A 23,862-nucleotide genomic window follows, 5' to 3' on the forward strand; every position below is an offset into this window, starting at 1 on the left:
TGTGAGCACCACATTTGAAATTCTATTCATCTATATTGTTCTGGGGTTGTAGCACAAATCTCATAGAGACAGGTGTCCCAAAACCTGTGTAAATGAAACCCAAACTACCTGCATGGCTCAATAACAGTGAGGTAAGAGAGAATTTACATGTAACACTTATATAGCTGTGTTCTACCGTTACAATCTTGCTTTCACTGCTGTTTGCTGCAAAACATTAATGTCCACAACTAACTGTTGCTCATTTAGCTTTGCATAGGCCAATCTTCACTTGTAATATTGTGTGCTTCATGCAAATAGAGATATTTATAGTGACACACATATACACATACACGGCATGCCAATGGTGGTATATAACTGAGTACATGAACTCAAGTACTATACTTGATTTTAATTGTATCTCCATTTTATTACTACTTTATACTTCTATTCCACTAAATTTAAGAGGAAGATACTATAGATTTTACTCTACACTACATTTACAAATAGAACTTTAGTTTTTAGTTACTGTTCAGATTAAAGATTAAAATTTATTATAGATTAAAATACCTAACAATAATTAAATAGTTTACCTTGATTTTCCCTCTCCTACCACAGCACCAAGCATATAGACTCACACCATCATTACATCTGAGTTCTAAAACTAACATGAAGCACACACAGACACACGATTGTCTTTCTATACTTGTGAGTAACCTCATTAACACAATGTGTTCCCTAGCCCTACTTTTATAACCATCACCATTAAATACCTAACCCCAACCCTTAACCTGACCTGCTTCTAACCACAAACTCTTAACTCAAACAGCCCTTTCAAGTAGTGAGGACCGGCCACAATGTCCCAACAATGCAGAAATGTCCTCACTATGATGGTTTCAAACTAAAAGTGGTCCTCACAAGGATAGTAGTACATGCAGACACATACGGATAAAGACAAGCATTGCCACAATTGTGCTTTATTGCTGTACAGGTACAGTACTTATAAAACATTGGGAACATAATAATTATGAAATATCACATACGATCTTTTTTCTTTCCACAAACACGTATGTATGCAGGTTCAAATATACTGTATGTCATGTACAAAAGAAAGAATAGAATAAAAAAACCGACAACACTATGAAAGGCAGTGAGATACCCCTGTTTAGGTGCTAAAATATTGTGTCTCTTAGGACAACTATACATGGACTGGGGACAATAAAATGGCCATTCTGCACTGGCTGTAGCACCAGAGAGCTGATCTCAGAGCAGAGGATTTATAGATTCCTGATTAACAACGATACTGGCAGTAATCTGGCCGCCACAGTTTGGTATGCTTAGACAGACTGAGCTAGGTCATCAGGGATTGGATATGAGGCCGCTGACATGTGTGCGGGCCGGTCCAGTTTAAGGGTGGATATGGATGGATGACGAACGTCTAGATGGGAGACAGGGGACAGTGCAGTGATTCACAGTGCAGTGGGAAGCAGTCCTTCACATTTGATAGCCTTTTTTTTAATCTTTCCAGCATGAACTCGTCATAAGGGACCAGGCCCAACATGTGGTCATGCAAGGTAAAAAGCACTGATACGCTTTAAAAGACAATAAAAAACAATGTCCTCATTTCATGATCTCAGTAAACATGGTTATACACAAAACCATAGCGATGCACATAACATTTTTATAACAAAGGACCAATATAGAGGTTATAAATTCTCTTTCATTGGCATTGGCAAGGTTGACTAGCTTGATCTTTGTTCCTGTCTACTTTGTTTGATCACAGATTGGTTTAAATCCTTGTGTAAGTGAGCTGAATTGCACCATGATGAAAATGTTTCACATAGTAATGCATTGCGCAGAAGCGCTACTCATGCAACCCCAATCACAACAAACAAGGTGTGAATCATGGAGCAAATCAATACCTTATCAGGAATGCTGCATCGTTATTAACTTGCTTTGAAAAAAACTGCATACATAAATTCTGAAGACAATAATCACATTAAGCAGTTACGTACACTCTTTAGATACAGGCGCATGTTCCAGTAATAAGATACACAGGGTTTCCTTCCATGTACACAGGCAGTCAAATAAAATTTGCGTTTATACATTCAGCCAGTCAGTCGAAAATGCAGCTCAGCTGATTTGCCATATGTTGTGAATATCGGTGGTCTCTTCTAATTCCTCTTGAATATTTGTGCGCCTTCATGCGCCGACAGCAGCTGAGATCGATACTGTGATGGTGCTGCTAATTCGTAAGGCTGAATCAATTGGAAACATTGTGGGTGATCAGTGGGAATGAGAAATCAATTACAGCTATTGATACTTTGCAGCTCTAACAATTCAGACCGATCCTCGAAGATCAAACAGCTTGTCGAGACACACCCAGCCCATTACAGAAGTCAACACAACACCACATAAACATTGTGCAATAAAACATCCAGATACAATGAAAACATCTGCCTTGCATCATAGGAACAGAACAACAGGGTCGAGAGGGGGAAAACAAATAATATTAAATAGAGTATAAAGAATTTCATAGCGATAGACAATCATTCTGAAAAAAAGATATTCACATTTTAAAATAAACCTCTTCTCTTTACCTCAGTCATTGCATCTGACCCAAGACATTCTTAAATCTCAGTTTCACCATCATAGACAGTATTATCTCATCTCTTTTCTTGTCTTTCAATTCAATCTCTGTGCTTTCCTGCTATAGTAAAAGCTAGAACATATGACACTGGTCACTATTTACAGAGCGGTTACTATGGAAACACCCGTAGAGCCGGTTTGATCCATTAGGAAGTTAGGGGGAGGGTCAAAGAGGGTCTGTTTGTTGGGGTCAAGTAGGCAGAGGAGATGAAGGAAGGAGAGGGCTGACATGGAAGGTAATGGGCGTATGAGTGGACACACCCAAGGTGAAGGAATCTGTACAAACATCGAGTTCATCTGTGCGCGAGTTCCTGAGCTCTGCACAGTCTCCTGAACAACACTGAACATGTATGCAACTGTTCAGCTGTTGATGAGACACAATGAGAGTTAAGTCGCAACTTTGAGTGCACACTGTTGTTGTTTTTTTCCATCTTTTCAACATGTTCTTTTGATTTATTTAGAAACAGTCCGTGGAGTCATCGCTGAACCAAAGCTAACATGTGGTCATGTATGTCATTTGCGCAGTCTGTACATACTGTATATGACTATCAACATGTTTGTATAATTATATTTGTTCGTTTACACATATCTGTCACAAGTTGTGTTACTTTGGCACAGAGTTTCATGTTCACAACATGAACTATATACCTGTCAGCTAAAGCTATGTTTTTTTTTTGTAGCTTTACCTTTATACCTTCAACCAATGTAGGTTGTTCGTTGGACCCCCTTTTCATAATAAAGGTAAGTGCAGTAGTTTGCATTTGGCCAGAGGTTTTTTTCCTCAAGGCTGGTGGTAACAATGGGGAAGAGAAGTGCACCTTCGGATATTACTGAGGTTACCCTGACTCCTGGTCGCTTGTTGCCAGGGCTGCAGTAGCACTTAAGAGCCCAGACGTGAGGGGCTAAGTGAAGAGCTGTATACCTGAAAAGGACCCATGTCTAAGCCAGTTCACCGATGCCAAAAACTGGAGGCGTCCAAGGCATTGACTTGTAAACTTCAGAGAGAGGGGAGGGCGGGGGTGTTCTCACACAAGCACTCATGAATGGGAACATCACAGGACAGCACATCAAGTTTAATCAGCACCATGTTTTGGGGTGGAGCTCCTTTGCTTCCTTTTTTAATCCAGCAATTCCATTATATATTTTATATCTCAGAAGAACTGAAAATAAATAACAATGATAATAATAATAATGTAATTTTCGTAATTTTTCTGTCTCTTTCTGTTCATAAAATATTTGATCAAAAAAAGCTTCCCAGGAATCTCCACTGTGTCTACTTCCATTAATTTTTCATGGCTGACACGTGTTAGCATCACATAGTGCTGAACTTCTATTTTACAGGTTGGGTTGGGGCGTCCTCCACAAGTCAAGTTCAAAGGCGGAGAGGCAGTACCATCAGCCCAGGGACTAGGCTCATGCTTTGGGGCTTAGAGCTTCGGCCTAGCCCCTGGGCTTTGAGGTTACTTGGTCCACATTAACAAAAAAGAAAAAAAAAAGAAAAAGAGCATGTGCGCCTGAGGAGAAAGAGAGGGAGGAACCTCATAGCCAATACATGTGCCTGCACCACACATCCGTCATGGAGAGGCCTTCCTGTTGGTCCAGAGCAACGTGGGGGTCAGGGGTGGAGACTGAGGGGGGCGGTGCTTCCAGTCACTCCGCCCCTCACACTGTGCTTGCCGCCATCGCAGAAGCTCCCCCAGTGCGGTGCCCTCATCCCCGTTAGACAGACGTAGCCTCTGAAACACCTGAGGCAGGGGTGGAGGGTGAGCCAAGAGAAGAGAGAGGATGAGAGAAATTGAGAGGAAAGATTAGTGTGTGTTTACATTAAAATCACATCAATGATTACTTTCTCCTGGACGGATCAACAAGTAGATGGCAGACAGCTGAAATGACCAGGCTATGATTGGAGGTGGTAGGGAGAGTGGAGTGTGAATGACAAGTAGGGGTTCCATGAAACAACAAAAAACCCATTTAAATAAACAGATAAAAAAAGATTTAAAATATCATATTCTGATCATGTTGCCATTACAGATTATCACCTACAAGCAAGAATAATAGGACATAGTTTTGTCTGATCCGTCGTCTTGAAAGAGACAGTGATTACTGCACTTCTCCACTCACAGTGGGACAATTTTTCTCATGAATCACTCTAATAAACAATACAGAGATGAATCTGGGGCTAGAACCGAGCGATCTCATGAGGCAGTTGATACAGCAGGAGGCAGTGGGGGGAATCCTTCTCTGACTGACAGTTTTAACAGCAACTCATTTCCATATTCTGTCTCTGGATCCTTCATACATGAAGATCTTGTGAATGACAGTAGGAAGCCTGCAGTGAGGACCTTAAGTGTCTCTTCTATTTTCTCACAGGTCAAATAGCACAAGTGCACACATGCACACGCACAAACTGTATGGAGCATATCAGTCATCTGCCAGTCAATACCCAGGTAAATCAATCAGACAGGAATTCTAATCTCCCTCAGTCGGTAATGCCAGCAACATGACTGAGCTCAAATGATCCATACCAGATTAGGACATGGAGGTTATAATGGTGGCAGTTGACGGGCTGTTAAACAGCAAAAAAAGTGTCCTCTTGCTTATAGATGAGATTTAAAGGATACAGCAGGCATTACTCTACTGTATAATTTTCTTACTGTCAACAAATACCGAGAAAATACCAAAACCAGTGATGGGTCTCTCAGTACTTTCCAAGTAACATTCCATCCAAATGCAGCACAAATTTTAAACACATTTCCAGATAATCGGCAAATGAAAATGTGAATGAATATGTGTTTCCACCTACTAATGTTATGCGAATATTAGGATTTGGGCTCATCAAGATAGACAGCTGGTGGTGATAACACTCCTGTGTCATTTTGCCTTTTTTTTTCTCCAGTGTTTTCACTCAGATATTTTTTATGTGCCAATTGAAAATGCGCATAAAAGCAGGTGGTTTTTGGGTTTTTGTTTTTTTAAAAAAAGGCAAAGTAATTTCTTAAATCAGCTGGGCACTGTAGTTTTCTGAAAATGTTAATCAAAAAGAAATAAATGGATCATTTGTTGGGGACACATCTGACGTGCTACAGAGAGTTTACAGCACCAGGACAATGTGTGTAGGATTGACTCATAGTAAGTAACAGTGCTGATTGTAATGACAAAAAGAAAAATATAGAAAATATTTTGTCAGCCTTACCCTTTAATATTCTCCTAAACACATATTAAAACTTGATTTTATTCTGTCATTGCTTTTAATTTAACAGTTGTTCCCTCCCCCTGCTCCACCATTTTTTCATCACTTCTAAAGTACAAACAGGGAGCTAAATCGATTGTTTCCAGTTTGGTTTTGTAGAGCCCTCTGCCCACAGGAAAACAGATAAATCTCTTCTTTGTAGTCCTCTTTTCACTTGGCAAACAACAAAAACTGCACATCACAGGCAAAATCTTTTGCCAAGCACACGCTACATGAATTTCAAAGTCGTCAGATCACTGTATTGTTCACACTACATAACTTTCTGTCTAGTAATCGGGAATCTTGAAGTTGTGGTTTGCACACTACATCACTGATCAACAACAGGAGGTCAAACATTACAAGATCTTTCACCAGGAGGAATCCCCGAAGAGTCTGTATGGTCTCCAAACTACATTTTGTCACGAAAACACATGTGAGAAGTGACACAAAAAAATGACACAATACCATGTGCGAGACAGGATTTTTTTTCTTTCAAAAGGCATTGGTGCTCCTTGCCAAAGTTAACTAAATTTTCCTCCATTTCTTGGGTCCAAACAGACCAGGGAACTTTTCTTGTAGCCATGCTTGTTGATGTTGTCGTGTTGCAGGTGTTACGACTCCTCGCCCACCTGACAGGTCCAGATATTTAGCCTGCTTGATATCTTTTGGGTGTCTGTGATGCATCGGCAAGTCTCTCAGATTGTGTCTTCAAACAGTTCACACATAGTGATTAAGCGCCGATTTGCAAGTGCCGATTTGCCTCTGATCTGGGACTTTTATCGTACTCCAAGTCATCAGTATTTATAATGCAACATTTTCCCTGTATATTGCCAAGCATTCAGTACATTTAGTGATGCATTCCACACGGCATTGTCTACATACACACAAATAGATTGACTAGAAGGCACAGACCTATCTAGTCACCTCTCTGAATAATATTGGACAACGATAATATATGACTATGAGTCACTCGTTATAATAGAGAAATGGTCAACTCACCACTTTATAAACTCTCCTCCTGCCAACTCTGCTACCTGGCCAGTCGAGGTTTTCAAATGTAAACATTCGAGTAAACATTGAGGAAAAGGTGAAGGAGATAAACACAAGCTATGATACTGACCACATAGACAAGCAACACCATCTCTGCGTCCACCTCTGCATCCATCTCATTATCGGCGGAAACACTGAGGTAAACGTGGAGGGATTAAACACCGTCTGCGATCCTGGCCACATGGATCTTCTCTGCCAAGCATCCTGCTAGCCAATGTACAGGTGTTGGATAGTTAACCGGACAACCTCCATGCCTGCATCCGTTTCCAACGCGATATCAGGAACTGTAATGTCCCTTGTTTCACCGAAACTTGCATGTGGGTCCTTGACTTCCTGACGGGCAGACCCCAGGTGGTGAGGGTAGGTGGATACATCTCTTCTACTCTCAATCTCACCACACCCCAGGGCTGCCTTTTGAGCCCCCTGCTGTACTTCCTGTACACACGCAACTGTGTAGCCACCTTCGACTCCAACACCATCATCAAATTTGCTGACGACACAGCTGTTGTGGGCCTGAACACAGATAACAATGAAAAGGCCTAACTGAAGGAAGTAGACGACCTGACCTGCTGGTGTCTGGACAACAACCTACTCCTGAATATCAGTGAGACAAAGGAGCTGATAGTGGACTTTGGAAAGAAGCAGGAAAGGATGCGCCCCTTAATATCAACAGGTCCTCGGTGGACAGGGTGGACAGCTTCAAGTACCTTGGTGTCCACCTCACTGAGGGCCTGACCTGGGCACTGCATACTGACTCAATGGTGAGAAAGACAAGGCAGAGACTGTTTCAGCTCAGACGCTTGAAGAAATTGTGGGTATCCCCTCAAATACTGAGGAATTTCTACTCCTGCACCATGGAGAGCGTCCTGATGGGGAACATCACTGCCTGGTACGGAAACAGGACCTCAAGGCCCTGCAAAGATTGGTTCATTTGGCTGAACCTACAGTAGGCAGTCCTCTACCCTGCCTAAAGGATATTTACACCAGGCACTACAAGAATAAGGCCAGGAGACACACACAAACTCAATGTAATGATGATAAAGTTCTGTCAATCTAAGATGTATAGTTTGTGGATTTGCTCACTAAATAGGTAATACGACATAAATTATATTTACCTCATGCTTAAAACTCTGCCTTATTACAAGTATGTAGACACTGACACCTATATGTGACTGTTGAACATCTATTCCAAGGCCATGGGCATGGGTAATATGCTGCGCTACTCTCTGCTCTCTCTGTAAAATTTTTAAACCTAACTGCAGGGATTTGCTCTCATTCAGCCTGAAGTGCATTAGTGAGATCGGCCGCCGATGTTGGGTGATAAGGCCTGCATGGCTCAAACAAGGACACTTCGACAGGTAGTGCTGGTGATTGAACAACCGACACTCGATTAGTGGACAACCTGCTCTACTTTCTGAACCACAGCCGCCCCAGTAAAAGCAAATACTATTAAACTGCTGCACCAAATTTCATATAGTAGCCTACATAAAACATTTTCTGATTGAGGCATTGGATGGGAGCAATCAGAAAACTTACATGACATTTGTCAGTCTATGTGTATATGTGTTGGATTGTGCCCTGTATAGCGTGTACAGTCATTTGGCACTGAAATATGTGTTTTGTGTGGAGAAGCTCAAAGATTATTGTCATACTCTGTGGCCTTAGAACATCCAATCTGTGAGTGACAGCTCAGAATGACCAGAGTCATCCTGCATTATCTATTTACCATAACATTACCATCCATTAACATGTTGGTTTGGATATTGGCTCCCTACCCGTGGTTTACATTTGGGTGGGGGAGGGGATCAAGGGAGGAAGGATGTGTGTGCATCACATAGACACTCTGAGCAAAGAATATAAATAAAATACAAAAACAGGTCTCTAAATGGTGAGTACTTCTAGAACCACTATTGTATAGATAACAGGAGAAACACCATTAAAGAAGAAGGAAATAAAGAAACCCTCCATGGAATCTATGAAGTGTCACAGAAGAAATTACAACCAGATTACACACACTGATGTATGGGAGGAGAGACCGCAGTAGGTGGAAAAAGAGAGGGTGCCTGCAGAGGAAGAGATGATGGTAGTCATTGATGACTTATGTGTGAGCTCTTTCCCAGGAATTGCCACTGGATAGTTTAGGTGATGGGGAAACTTCTGAGAAACTAGCATGACACCTTTACTCACACATATGCTTTAACCCTGGCACACACACAGGGATTTCATGCAGAAACACAAGGCTCTCTGTCTGTCCTTCTCAACCTGTAAGTGTTGTTATTCTGAGAAGCAAACATGTGGCACAGTCCTTCTCCCACTTTAAATTTCATCACTGCCTAGACCATGAAGTGATAGACGACAAATTATAATCTCGGTGCCATCAAATAATTCAGCAGTGAGTCTATTCTGCGTATAATGAGTCTAAACTGCTCATGACTAGTAACTACAGAAACCAAAACAAGCCAGTCCATTCATTCCTAACCGAGTTAACCGTCCCCCTCGTCTTCCTTCATCCTTTCCTTTTCATTTATCCCATTAGATCTTTTGATCCTACATAAACATATCTGGAATGCAGCTAATTGAAAGGCATTCTAGGTCACAGAGTTGCTCCCAACTCTTGAAGGAACTCATGGTAACCAACATATTCCAGACAACACGCCAGATTAGTGAGGTAAGGAACCAAGATAAAAGCGTCCCTCTTTCCGTGTTTCAATGGTAACAGTGAGCATACACAGCCTGTCTCTCATATTTTCACTGACTAGTTCTAACATAGAGATAATTAGGCACAATTGAATGAAGATTTTAAAGGTTGTAAAACTCTTAGATGTTAAAAAAGGGTCTGAGAAAGGTTTAAAAAGAGGATTGTGTGATGGATTTAGCAACATAAAACCCCATCAGATGAATAAGCATCATTAAAAACTGTAGCTCCCCATTCTTGAACACACTTAGTCAAAGGTCCAATGTTCAATATCAGTGTTGGTATGTATGCGCATTTGCCTGTACACTGGAATTGGCCAGGTCCAAGGAAACAGGGATGCCCACTGTCCACTACGAGATGCATTTATTATAACACTCAATCACCATTACAATCACCTCTCATTTATTTTCAGGAATGCACAATATAAAAATGTATTTTTACCAATATCCAATATTGACCAAAAGTAATTTAAACTGAAATGCAGAAAATCTTGGCAGAACCTTTTCAAAACTCTTATTTCTTGCATTTTTCCTCCAGCAGCTGCAACCTTGAAACCTTCCCTTTAAGATGCTGACTGTCATTTTTTTCAAAAATCAAAAGGGAGAAATCTGCTCCATTTAAAAACAATTAAAAGGTTTTAGAAAAGCAGACAAAATAGCTGATGACTTTAACTTTCAAATTGAACAGTAATTGTCACCTTTAGGAGTACAATACATGAAAGTGCACTTAAGCACTAAGTAATTACAGAATCAATCATCCACATTACAAATATACCTGACATATCTGCTATCTAGACATTTTAAATGATATAAATATGCCTGCACAGAGAAATGCAAGGATAGGAAAGGATAATGTGCAGGTAAACTGATTGGGCTGAGATGAACCAAAGAGCTGCAGTTTTCTAACAGAAATAGGGAGAAAAAAAAAGACAAGTGGGGATAGAAAAGCAGAAGCGTCACTGATTCTAGGATCAGACTTTTTGCCCCAGGAGAAAGGACAGATAGCTAATCTGATTCCAGACCAGTGTTTAAAGGATAGCAAGCACAATAAATAAAGGGAACAGGTAAAGCTGAGATGATGTCCTGCAAAAGCAGTGGTTTTCAAGGTTTTTTCAAGGACCCAACTTTTCACTTGACTTGAATCTCTGGATAAAGACTACCAGAAATTTTGAGCGAATTAATGGTTGTAATGGTATTTTTTCTGCCATAAATACTATTGAATCCATTGTGATTTGAATGGATTCATGATGATCACAACCTCCATTCTCTAAAAAGGATTAAACCTTTAAAGTCTACAGGAGGGAAGTATTCCATACTCCAAAAATAGACTTGGGTGGAGTATTACACGTACTTTAAACTTCCAACTTCTGAAGCCTTTTTAAAAAAAAACAAGATAGGGGTCACTTCTGGCATGATCCCGCAATAGGTCTATGAAAAACACTGCTATTAAGGGTGGAGAGCAGCGAGGCATGACATACACTCACCACATCCCTACATGTGGACAGGGCTTCCAGTGAGCCCCCCTGCCCCCCTCGCTGTTTTAGAGGGCGGCCCCTGCACCGAACGGTGAAAAGTTGAGATGACCCCTCTGGAAGATAAAGGAGGTAGTGAGAGTGATAGCCAAACTCATTAGAATCAAAGGGAGACAGAGAAAGAGAGATACATTCGGGTACAAGAGAACAGCCCAATTGTTCACATTCTGAGAAAAACCTTAGTATTACATTAGCACCAAGAATGTGCTTCAAACTTGTTCAAAGACTTACACAGCCTCAAAACGGGTGTGCTGGCACACAAAAGCTCCAAAAAAGATGCAGCTGTGGAAGCGTGGATCTAACATTTAGTCAACCTGAGGATTGTGAAGTGGGTACACAGCGTGCCTTCACTTCTCTTTTGTAGATGGTGAGTCCTACGCTGCTCTGAAAGTGGCTCACTGTGTGCTTTGCTCAATCTTGTGCTTCAGGCATCACTGACAGTCCTACTCAATCACTGACTGATACAGTCTGTGATGAATCTGAATCAGTTTCAGTGCGGTGAAACTTTCTTTTGAGTGCAGACAAGAGCAGCTGTATCCAGTAATACATCATGCAGTGAAACAATAACAACAAAGAATATTGAGGAGAGTATTTACAGTGTGGACACTATTATGTAAGACTTTTTTTTTTTCATTATAAAATGATTTCCAGATGAAACCATTATAGGGGTGGAACATGTGTGTTGTAAAGGCTGCAATGGCAACATCTTTAGATCAATTATCGTTATGGCAGCCGTTCACTTCCTAACAGCACAAATGGAGAAAGTGAGTGTGTGTGTGTGTGTGTTAAAGAGAGGGTTGGAACTGAAATAGAGAAGATGTGAGAGTAATATTTGTAATTTGTCTTGTGCCAGTGAATACTTGGCAACAGATACATACAGGTTGTAACAAATCAACTGAAATGTTGGGAAATTATACAAAATTATACTGTAAATCTAATATATAATTATTTGCCCACCAAGCTAATTCTTCAGAGTACGTAGATGACTTTGCAAGCAGAGAAAAATGATGAGAAGTGTTCTCAGGCTGTTGTGTCTATATGGTTATAATGTGTTAAATCCATTGATTAATCACAGGGCAAGGCTGGGTCTTTTTTTAATGATGTAAAAGAAAGAGTAGATCAAAAGAGACATTGAATCTGGTTCATTGAGTGTCTGTTTTTGCCTCAGGTGAGGATACAGCACATGATAATCACCATGAAGGGGCTTTGTGTCTGCTTCTGTTGTGACTGCTTCTCTCTGTGGGGGTTTGTATGCTGCGTCAGTCATGTGAGCGTGAACAAGCTGGTAAGCTCCTATATCTTTTTATCTTTACATTACTAAGTTTTTCTAACATCATTGTTATCATCTTTGTTTTGAAAAGATGGTTTCCACTGTGAGTCAGCGTGTGTGTGTGTGTGTGCATGCGTGAAAGACATTAAATTCAATGCTGTAACCATACACCTGTGGTTGGAGACAGAGAAAGCTCACATCATGAGTGATGCATGTTGTTCAAAGGAGGCCACTTTCCTGCCCTCTCAAAATGTCAAACCCAAAACAAAATACAGGCCTGATATAGCTTTAATTAGGGTGTGTATGTGTGTGTGCATGCATGTATACGTGCATGCAAATCACCTGTTGCCATCAGTGTAATGTGTTCGATTTAACCAATCAAGTATCAGTTTAATCAATTAAACAAATTGTGATAATATTACACACATACAGTACAATGTATATGTGTGTGTACAGCTATCGATGTACTTGAAGTGCCTGTCCTTGTGTGTTTACCTGAGTATGATGGCTGTCCATATGTCTGTGCAGAGAGGCTGAGCTGGACGAGTTTGACTTGCTGTGACTCTCATCCTCCAACGACCCTGCACACATCATATCAAAACCAATCTCACAAAGTGCCAACATTTGACTGGAGGTCCTCCCACACACAGAAAGGTATAGACTGAAGGACATCTCATTCTTGAAGCACAAGCAACTGGCAGAGGGCCCTGTTTTTTTTTCAAACATTTTTTTAGTAAAATAACACTGTGGTTGCAATGTTTCCCCTAGGTTGACTGCGTTGGAACTCAAGACAGAGACTCATCAGCCAAACATTTCTCCGTTCTCTGTTAAACAGCGGCTAGACTAAAATGAGAATTGCTGGTCCACCTTAAAAGTCAGTCCACCTGAAGTGAGCCTGGTCAAATTAAGCTAACGCATTGTTGCTAACTTCGGGGCTAACGCCCTTCGATAGGTGAGTATTTTCTTTGTCTTGAGGAGCTGCAGCATTTATTAACTGACAAACAGTCTGTACTGTACATTTACTGCCAGATTGACAACTTACTGCTAAACTTTTCCTCTGCTCCGCTCGTGTTCACGTCATGTTTCTGCCGCTCACCCCCTTCGCTCGCGCAACTACACGCGCACATTTACACACACATATCCACACACACACACACACGCACTGCCTTATTCCCTAACGAAGCTACGCTACTCTTGTACCTTTCACGTAGATGTCCTTTGAAGAACGAAGAGAGGGAGGATGACTAAAGAAAATCCACAATAACGTAGGGTGTTGCACAGTGTGCGAGTGAAAATCATTAGAAGCTTGTTGATATTAATGATCGTCTGAAATTTTAGCAGCGGCGGTGACACTGGGTTGTTAATCAATCTTAGTTTCTTGCTCTCAGGATGCTTTATTATTTCATGTTATTTCCCTCTCGTTCTTTGTAACACCTCCTTCACCTCTTCCATGCCTGTCTTCACTGCTTGTGCAGTGCTGTTATTTCAGGCATCTCCAAAATGAAATTAAGTCATTATGTGACTATGTTGTTATATGTTCAAAATGGTAAAAGGAGAGTGAATAGCTTAGTCTGACCTGACAGATTACTTTCTTCACTCCACAGGTTGAGTCAGTAGTGTTAAGACTCTTTATAGGGCTTGTTAGGACGTTAATTACAGCAGTAGTCTACAGTATATTAGAACCTTGTGGCCTTTTAGCTGCTTTCAGTTAAACTGTAATTATAAGTAGCTTGATATCCAACCAGTTGTGCACTCTGCTCGTCTACATGCACACCTACATACCAACATGACATTAACACTATTATACAAAGCCATGACAATAAATAGAAGTACATTTTACTGAGTAGCTCCCAGACAGGGTGTGATGACAGTTCAAAAGTTGGACTGTCAGTATTTATAGTGATTACACTGACTCATTACAAGATAAAAGCGAGCTGCATTCCGATGCAACATGTAGTGAATTTTCGGCTTGTTTTGTAGGCTGCAATGGTATCGGTGGTGCCTTTTGGCCACAAAGAGCCAAATACAAATTATACAAAGTCAGATAACCGCAAAATTTTAATAAAGGTGAAACATTTTTTACAATAACTAAAGGTTGGGCCTTGGCCTCTGTTCACGAGGCGAGTCCTGTTTTGTATGTTTTTCTGAACTGTGAGCTGACACCTCTAATAATCAGGTATAGTCAGGGTTATCCCAGCTTTGTTTACATTGGCACTTGGCCTTCACATTTGTCAAAAAACAAGGTATCTTCCACACATATTGTTATAGACCGAGAAAACTGTTGATCTTTTGAGCCTCAATTCTTTGTACACTAATTTAACCTGGACTTGTTATTCTCTAAGCAGCTTTACATGCAGGCATTTGTGGATATCTTATTCTATATTCTATATTTTACTTTAATTTCTCAGCTTTTATGTTGAACATTCATTTTTGGTCTGGTATGTATTGTTTGCTTTACCCTCAACATTGATACACAGACATGGACAATAAAGCAAGTCATCTCTATAAAAAAAAACGATTTGAATTCTGATATATAAATATACAATAATCAGACTGTTACCGTTGGAGATCTGGTTGCCGTTCTCTACAGGGGCGGGGCTTGGGGAGTGAAGAGAGTGGTTGTTGGCGTTCTTGTCCTGTAGCTGCAGAGATGGAGAGGTGGGGGCAGAGCCACATTCTTCCCGCCCAGGTAGATTGATATTGGAATTGAATCCTGGGAGGAATATAGCCAGAGGAAAACTAGTTAGGTGACAGTGCATGTCACATACAGCAGACATCTGATACAGTTAATATTTAGATTTCATAACACATAATATCATCATGGTATTTGGGGAGGTACAGGAAACTCCAAAATAGTGCAGAAAGGTTTTTGGTTTGGCTAGCAATATTGGAAATAATCACATGTAATTTAGCTGCTCATGTGTTTACTTCCTAGTTGCACATCTTCCCTAGTCTTTCACAGAATTCATTCAGCTCAGTCTGGTAGGAAGGTGACTGACTCCATATGACCTGCCTATGCCTCTGCTGATGCGTTTCCGGGCTCACACGCTATCAAACACTAAATGAATAATTGTCTGTGGTTACATATGTGTATGGGAGTGTGAATGGGAATTTGTCAGCTGCTGTCCCACACTGAGAATGTGTGCCTCCTGGTCACCCCCCATGGTCACAAGATGTGACCTAAATATAAACTTACCACCCTGTACTATACATCCCATGGGATAGGTGTGTGTTTGTGTGGGAGACAAGGCCAGGTAGTGAGAGTTCATGTGAGGCTTACATTCTTGAGAAGAGATGAGTCACAAGAGTATTTGGATTTGTACAATGAAGACTATAATGAGGATGAATTATCCAATTTGTGGAATTTTGTGTGCTGCTGTTAAAGCAGGAGGTGTCTTATGACAGTGATTTCCTGAAGCCTGCCAAGACCACCTGCCCTCTTCCCCTGGCATTCCTGTGTTTTTTTCATTCCCTGAGGATGAGGAAGGGGAGGAGGAGGGAAAGGCAGCTGCTCTTCACAGAGATGTCTGGGATAGCAACTGTAACCCCTGGCCACTCCCACAGCGTCAGGTATCACACTCACTCATTTAACAGGCGAAAGGGGACAGAAGTAGGCCATCCTGTTAAGCCCATCGGCATCCCTCTGCACTGTAATCTAAGTGGACCGCCCACTCAAAATAACAACAAGGTTGTGAACTCCAGTGCCAGGTTCCCCTGTCACACGCACTGTTTCCATGATGCCAGCGCTTTTTTCCTGTGCAGGTCTGGGTGCTGACGAACAGTCAAGTGCAAGATATGACGTGAGGCGTATGTGTCAGTGTGGGCACTTGCTCTCATACCGTCTCTTATAAGGAGTTCTGCTTCCTGCCCCTTGAACTTGTCACCATTATAGCAACGTGACACAACTGCGTCATATACAAAACAAGCAGGCCCACGACTGTATGAGGTTGTAGCAAGACGACTGATTATTGACACCATCAGCTAATACTTTGACTTGATCGTAATTTTTCAAGCTCATCTCTTGGATAACTGTTGAGGATATCTCTGTTTGCTGCCGTTGGGCAGTCACACCGCCTTCAGTAGAACATGAGTGAGCTGCTAAATATTTGATACTTATCCTCATCATTCTACTGCTCATGTATTATTAACCCAGCCACAACTAATACACTTTGAGGAAACAGAGACTCAGATGAAAACACAGCGAGACAACACAGTTTCTATCTTCCCTGATGTGCCTGTGCTTTCTCAAGCTGCACTATCAACGGAAAATTCACTTTCATAAAAGCACCACAAAGTAATCTCTTTGTGGGTTTGAAACCTCTGACCCGAGGACCCTCCCAGTTCATTGACTACGTGTGACAAATACATTTGTCCTCCTTTTGCAAAGGTCAACCTTTGCATCAGTGTCCCAGAGTCTGTATGTGCTCTGCATGCAGTGCACTGAGCTGCACACACCAACACAGCAAGGTCTTCCTTAAAGTGCAGTGTGATGCTAAGTGGGCTACACCAGCTAGCTCATTAGCTAACATGTTAGAAGGCAGCTGCAGCAGCCAAAGGGCACCACGCTGGGGACTGAAACAAATGGGCTACCTCAAGTGGGCCAAAGAGGGTGGTTGGCTAGAGCACCTGAATTAATGTAAGGAGGTTCCACATGTAGAGACGGGGGATTTATGAGAAAGGCTGTTGGGCGCCGGCGCATCACATCTCTCTCCCACTCAAACACAGAGCATGTGTGTAAACGCACATGTACACAGACTCACACTAACACACAAAAACAGGGGGTTATTACTTACCTACAGCCCTACACTACTCCTGCAGTACAGAAGGTAATCACCCAGTACCCAATAAATCATCTGGCAGAGAGCAGGCTGAGACTTTGATCATGAACTCATCACAGCAGATATTGCACATAATGGACACATGCACTCCGGCACAAATGTGCGCACACACACAAAAATACACACGCTTTCAGGTGGGTTGAATGGGACACTGTGAAAAATTACAACAAAGTAAAGGTTAACTCCCCACCCCCTACACATATGCCCACAAACCGACAGGTTCTTATATTGGTGGTATGGCCTCATCCATAGTGGACCATTCACCCATGAATGCAGATGCATGATTAAAGGAAAATGGAAAGAAGGGAAGAGGTTTGTTTTAGCCTCTGGTGCAATGTGTGTATGTGCTTATCTCTCTGCTAGTGTGTTTATACTGCGCATGTTTGGGTGTCTGTGTGAGCATATACTGACAGACCTCCGTCTCTCATCTTGCGGCCAGACGTGGACTTCCTCAGCAGGCTGCGTCCAGAGCTGAACAGAGTGTTGAGCTCATCCAGGGGGCTGGTCAGGGGTCTGCCATTGGCTGGGTTGAACAACAAGGGAGAGGAGGAGCATGAGTGTGCTCTCCGAGGCTCAGGACGGGATATCTTCACTGGGGAATAGGGAGGTGGCTTCCCCAGTGGTTCCCCACCTGCCCTTTGTGAGGACGAGGTTTTGGGGGAGTCCGAGCTCCCTATGACAGATGCTGCTCGCGTCAGAGCCAGGAAGTTGGCTTCAGGTGGGAAAGGGAAGTGTGAGGGAGGTCTGTAGGGGGGAGGTGGGACACTTGGAGGAGGAGGAGGAGGTGGAGGAGTGAGTGGAGGTGTGGACTTCTTCTCTGGCATGAGGACAGTTAGGCTAGGAGAGGAGTCAGCCCTCTGGCGGGCATACTGTGGTGACAGAGGGCTGTCTGGGCCAGTAGCATAGTTCAGGTTTGTCTCAAACACTGGAAGCTTCTTGACCTCTAGGGGGGTGAGGGGTGACTCATCTGAAGCAGGAGAGCAGGTGACAGGGGATGGGGGAAACACCAAGAGAGGTGGACGATGGGGGAGCAAGTTAGGAAAGGGGGCAGGAATGTCACAGCTGCCATCTTTTCCATGCTGAGTTTTGGGAGCCCCGCTGCTGGATGTGCTCTGTGAGTGAGTGTTGTCCATGGCAGCGGTCACCCCTGCTGGCATCCGTTTGCTCTCCCCGCTCTGAGGGGGAGATGTTCCCAACCCCACCAGGCCCAAGCCTAGGGCCTCCAGTTTGGCCGCCTTGGTAACAACAGCAGGAGGTCCACCATCTTCAGAAGGGAAATACTTCATCTCCTCATAGACGGCCTCTGAGTCAGCCTGCTCTGGGCTGTCAGGGGGCTCCTGGAGGCTCCGAGCCCGAGGCTGGGAGCTCAACATCTCTATGTACACATCCTCTTCATCTTGGCCCTGGTACAGACTCAGTGCTACCCCTTGTGGAGCATCTACTGAGGCTGCTCTCTGCATCAAGCCTCCAAACCCTCCAAATCCCCCAGCACGAGACAGCAGGGCTAGTTTTACATCAGCGGGGCGCAGCTGGTGGAGGTGAGGAGCTACAGCGTTGATCTCCTCATATGAGCCTGTTAGCTTAGTGTTGGGACTACGCTTAGGTTTGGGGGGTGGCACCTTCCTCATGGTTGTGTAGTCATCACTGTGGGGACGGGGCTTGGACAAGCCTGAGGAAATTATAAAACAGCAATTAAATACAGAGAAAGACAGCACTGAAGCACATCTGTTATATCTTCTGAAGACCAGTAGAGGTGATATACCTGCAGGGTCTGTTGGGGACAGTTGGGATTTAGGGGGGCTTCCAGCTGGCGAACCATAACCCTCTGGAGTGGGGCACTCTTTGGCTGCCATCATCAAACCTGCACTAACTGCTTCATAGGATGCACTCAGACGGGTGTTGGGGTCCCTCTTTGGTTTCGGGGGAGGTTGCTTCCGAGGGGAGGAAAGACTTCCCCCGCCTGCTCCATCCTCGCTGGTATGAGCTACCTGCTGCAGGGCTGGTTTGATGGATGGACTGGCAGAGGAATGGACCATGTTCTCCATGGCAAGGGGGATGGGTACTGAGCTTGATCGAAAGTGGCGAATAACTCGACTGCTGCCGTTGACAGTGCCCTCATGGACTTTACTACTTTTTTCCACAACCCTACAAATTGGAGGAAGAATAACATACTACATATTTAAATAGAAAAAAGGAAAAAAATATATAATGACCTGTATATATATATATATATATATATATATATATATATATATATATATATATATATATATATATATATATATATATATATATATATATATATATATATATATATATATATATATATAATGACCTCTATCTGTATTGCCTCCATTATTGATTCATGCTTTTCACAAAAGAAGCAGAAAAGCTAAATCTAGAGGTAATTTTTTTCTATTGAGATCAGCAGTATACTCAAACCGAATGTATGCCTGCTTCAACTGTCATGCCACAAATGTGAACTAAGGAGGCCAATTGGGGGATAAAGACCAAAGAGATTATGCTTTAAATCTAATCTCCTTGCAGTAATTTGATAACATCCAGTTTGATATTTCCTTCGCTAATCTGGGTGAGCCATCTGTTGGTTCCATGACTGCAGGCGGGGGTGGGCTGAGCATGTGTAAAAGTGATGGGGGAAGGCATTTAAATACCTGGAGAGAAATTAGGTGTGTTTGAGTGAATGTGTGCATGTGTGTGTAAGTGTGTATAATCGCTTCTGCTAAACAGCCACCATGACTCCTCTCCCATCCCGCCTGCTGACACCCCTCCTCCTGTTAGAAGCTTCCCCGTGCGCTTGTCTCCTGTCCCAGCAGCAGATGTTACATGCACAAGGACACATGGAGGACACGGAAATCATGTGTGTGTATGTTTCTTTTTATTTTTCAACATGTATTGCTTTATCCAAATGTTATCAAAAAGCATTAAAAATTACTGCTGCGGTCAGTGCACTATTGTGATGTTTCAAATTTTTGTGTTTGATTTGTGGCCACTGCTCATTAAAATGATATACTAAGGTAAGAAATTTTTCGACGGAAATGTTTCCTTCTTGTGTACAAAAAGGCAATACCATTAAAAAGGCCATTGTTTTTCAAAAAGTAGGAAAGCAACTTTTCAAAATGTGGCTCTTTTACCTCTAAATCGCTTCTTATGACCTTTTTTTTTTATCCCTCCTAACACAGCCCTCCAGGGTTATTCCATTTTCTCCTGGCATGATACAGTATGTAATATTAGTCTGAGATGAGGCGCAGATAAGGATAGCGTTCTATAGGTGCAACACAATACTAATACAATCTGATAATTATCTGACAATTAATCATGAAAGTTTCAATTAAAAGCCTACAGAGAACAGGGGATACAATGACATCATTAATCATAAAACACATGCCGCGCAGTCATAGACACACACATGCAGAACCACACATACACATGAATGAACATGCACTTATTTATAAAGGCAAATGATTCTTTCATACAGTCATAAATCCCATGAATGACAGTAACTGCAGATTGTTTGTTATTTTCCAGGCTAAATAATGCTACAGTCACTATGAGTTAATCACATTTAGTATTTTGAATTATATTGTAGAGCGTAATAAAAGCCCCATTTTATCAGCCAATCAAGGCTGTAGTCTCAGCTACAGCCTTGATTTTGTGTGGAGCAATCAGCAGCACAGTGGAGGTCTATCATTCAAACACAAACTTTTTGATGAAATGAACGGGGACATAATAACATTACAAATACAAATAGCAATTGGGGAAAAAATAAATAATTGCATATATACAGTACATTGCTTTAATATTTGATCATGAATTTTTGCCCTCTGAACTGGCTGAAGGCACATGTATGTGCAGGTGTTACCTCCTGACAGGTTGATCCTCCTCCTTTCCAACCGGCTCAGGCCTCTCACCAAGTGGTGGGCTGCTGCCAAGGGTGTTGAGAAGGGTGTTGCCATGGCAGCGCAGTCGGTCACTCTCTCGTGCAATGTCTGATGCATTTTGGATGACCAACTGGTCGTAGGTTCGCAGCCCCATGTCCTCCGCCCCCTGCAGGAAACGCTGCACACTGCACTCTTCCTTCTGCTGCGACGTCAGCCTGCGATGAACGCGCCGCCTGGCCAGCCAGCCGCGTACCACTGAGACATGAGGAGGAGAAAGAGCAGAGAAAGTCAGATGAAACCTAAAAGAACAACTGGGCTTATCGGTTTGTTATTTTGGATATTACCTTTCTGACAGGTGATGATCTTTTTATGAAGCTGGTAGCAGCGGTCGTTGAGCTGGTCTGCCTGCCAGTATCTGAGAAACACTTTACTGCTGCCCATCTACACACACAACAACATAAATAATCTGGTCAAACATATATGCAAAGGAATTGTTATACACTGCAATGTCATCATCATCATCAACTTCAGGGAGTAGCCAGCAGACTCTGTGAGGCTGTTTTCTGTTGGAAATCTCTGAAGAGTGTGACTTGCTAGTTGAGAGATGGGAGAGCAGTGATGTAGCAATGATGTATGATGATGGGCGGGTGTGGAGTGTGGGCAGGGTGTGTGTTTGCATATTGACACTGCATTCACTTCCTGGATTTAGGGAGCATTTGGGGGGTGAAAGAGGTCACTCTATACCAGGTGCACAGAACCAAGGGGGCGACATACTTTCACAGACAGACACTATTCATTCCAACACATGTTACTTGTAAGAGTGTGTGTCTGTGTGCGTAATTCAGGGCTGTATGAAAAAGTGTGTGCAGGGCATTGTGGAGGAGTGCGTATGCATGTGTGAAGCGGGAGCTGATGTGACCTATAAGGTCACACACTCAGACACAACAGCAGTCTGGCAGACAGGACACAAGGGGGGGGGGGGGGGGTCCATACTGTTGTGTGTGTGTGTGCGTGTGAGAAGAATGATGATGAGGTGGGACAGCTGGAACGAGTTGTCAAAGATTCCAAGGGATCATTCAAATAGAGGGCCAGGGATTAAGTCATTTGGCAAATCTTTTGTTATTGATGGAGACAGAAAAAGACACACACACACACACACACACACACACACACCTGCCATCCCTGGAGTTTGGACTGTTGCAGAACTGAGCGACATCTCTCCTCTGCTGACAATTTCTTCTTGTCTCCCAAAGTTGGGACCACAAGGTCTTTATATCTGAGACACACAGAGAAAAACATAACATTAGCTGGGACAAAAGATCTCAAAGTGCTGTACTTAAAAATTTAGACGAGACATCTTGTCACACCCCCTCTTTTCAAATACAATGGGTTCAAAGGTCAAGGGGGTCATAGAGCAGACCAGCCAAACAGCATCTGTTCCTATTGGTGTTGCCCTGGGCAACTGTTGCCATGGATGGTCAGCTGGATGGAGACAGTGGTTTGTTTGTGCTTGGGATGGTGGGAGGAAAAAGGGATAGTGAGCAAAGTTGATACCAAATTCACAGACAGATATATACAACTATTTACATGTACACAAATGAAGATGTTTTATGTTTTTAGTGTAAGGGTCACAGAAGCTGCCCGATGACTGGAAACTTGCCAGTTTTAACCCTTGGAGCAGTTTAGGAAATGTGACTGGAATAAAAACAAAACATTCTCCCCTTCATAAGCTTTTACTCCCAAAGGACATTTTTAAGACCTTAACTCTTCAACTGCTCATGGAAAACTCTGCAGCCACAGTTTGTGTGAGTGTAAATGTAAATGTACTGAAGAACAACAAGTGAACGTAGTCAACTTTGTGTAGATGCAATTAAAAAAATATGTTTTCTGGTTTCATGGCAGTGAAATAGCATAAAAAAGGTTGAGGTGTCATTGGTCAGCATCTTTACAGCGGTGTGTATTCAATTCAGCAGTCACAGAATTCCCCATTTGCTCTGGTCCACATCACCACACTGGGTGTGGTGATCATAATGTGGGTGTGCATGCGGATTACTGTAGATCACAGACTAATAGTCCCTACATTATTATACTGATATTCTACAAGAAAAACCAAAATCTCATAGTTGAGTAGCTATGACAACAAGTATGCTACTATAAAAAATGTAGAGCTGCAATGATTGGTCAATCAACAGAAAATTAATCACTATTTGGATAATCAAATAATCATTTTAGTAATTTTTAAGTGAAAATGCCAAAATGTGCTGGTTTCAGGTTCTCAAATGTGATAATTTAGTGCTTTTCCTTGTTACAATAATTGGTAAATTAATCGATAAATGAAAAATAATTATGAAAATAATTGCTAGTTGTAGCCTTAATAAAATTATATATTTAAATTAAGATAGAGGTAGAGTTCTTCAGTGTTCAGTGAATACAAAAGGCCTTTTTCACAGCAGACAGTTTGACTACTTATAGTAGGAAAAACACACAAAGCTCAGGTGTTACTAATTACATTAACAATAGCTTCATTCTATTCAAGTGTCCCAGTAAGTCATGACAGTGTTACAGTGAGCCAGCATACACAGTGCGAGGACCTAGAGTAGACGGATTTCCTATGATCACTAATACTCTTTTCCTGGAATTCCTGGGATTTCTCAGTGACAATTGATAAGCTCATACTGTCGAATCACATTGTCACTGTAAATAGAGCCTTAAGAGATATGTTAGA

General features: G+C 42.2%; 1 protein-coding gene across 6 annotated transcripts in view; it reads right to left on the reverse strand.

Moving 5' to 3' along the window:
- Nucleotides 1-925: 925 nt before the first annotated feature.
- myo16 (myosin XVI) overlaps nt 926-23,862 on the reverse strand; it is a 109,479-nt gene continuing 86,542 nt past the window's right edge. For 5 of the 6 annotated variants that reach the window (XM_044365911.1, XM_044365908.1, XM_044365910.1 and 2 more), the window contains 8 exons: nt 22,311-22,413; nt 21,482-21,578; nt 21,119-21,392; nt 19,001-19,383; nt 17,654-18,907; nt 14,961-15,113; nt 12,896-12,981; nt 926-4,370 (listed from right to left, as the gene is read on the reverse strand). In XM_044365911.1, the coding sequence (XP_044221846.1) occupies nt 4,200-4,370; nt 12,896-12,981; nt 14,961-15,113; nt 17,654-18,907; nt 19,001-19,383; nt 21,119-21,392; nt 21,482-21,578; nt 22,311-22,413 (2,521 nt within the window). In that variant the 3' untranslated portion in view covers nt 926-4,199. Of the gene's footprint in view, nt 4,371-11,082; nt 11,187-12,895; nt 12,982-14,960; nt 15,114-17,653; nt 18,908-19,000; nt 19,384-21,118; nt 21,393-21,481; nt 21,579-22,310; nt 22,414-23,862 lie in introns of all 6 variants that reach the window. The other variant, XR_006405997.1, reaches the window with a different exon arrangement.

Source organism: Thunnus albacares, chromosome 11 (genome assembly GCF_914725855.1).
Source record: "Thunnus albacares chromosome 11, fThuAlb1.1, whole genome shotgun sequence".
Lineage (NCBI taxonomy): Eukaryota > Metazoa > Chordata > Actinopteri > Scombriformes > Scombridae > Thunnus > Thunnus albacares.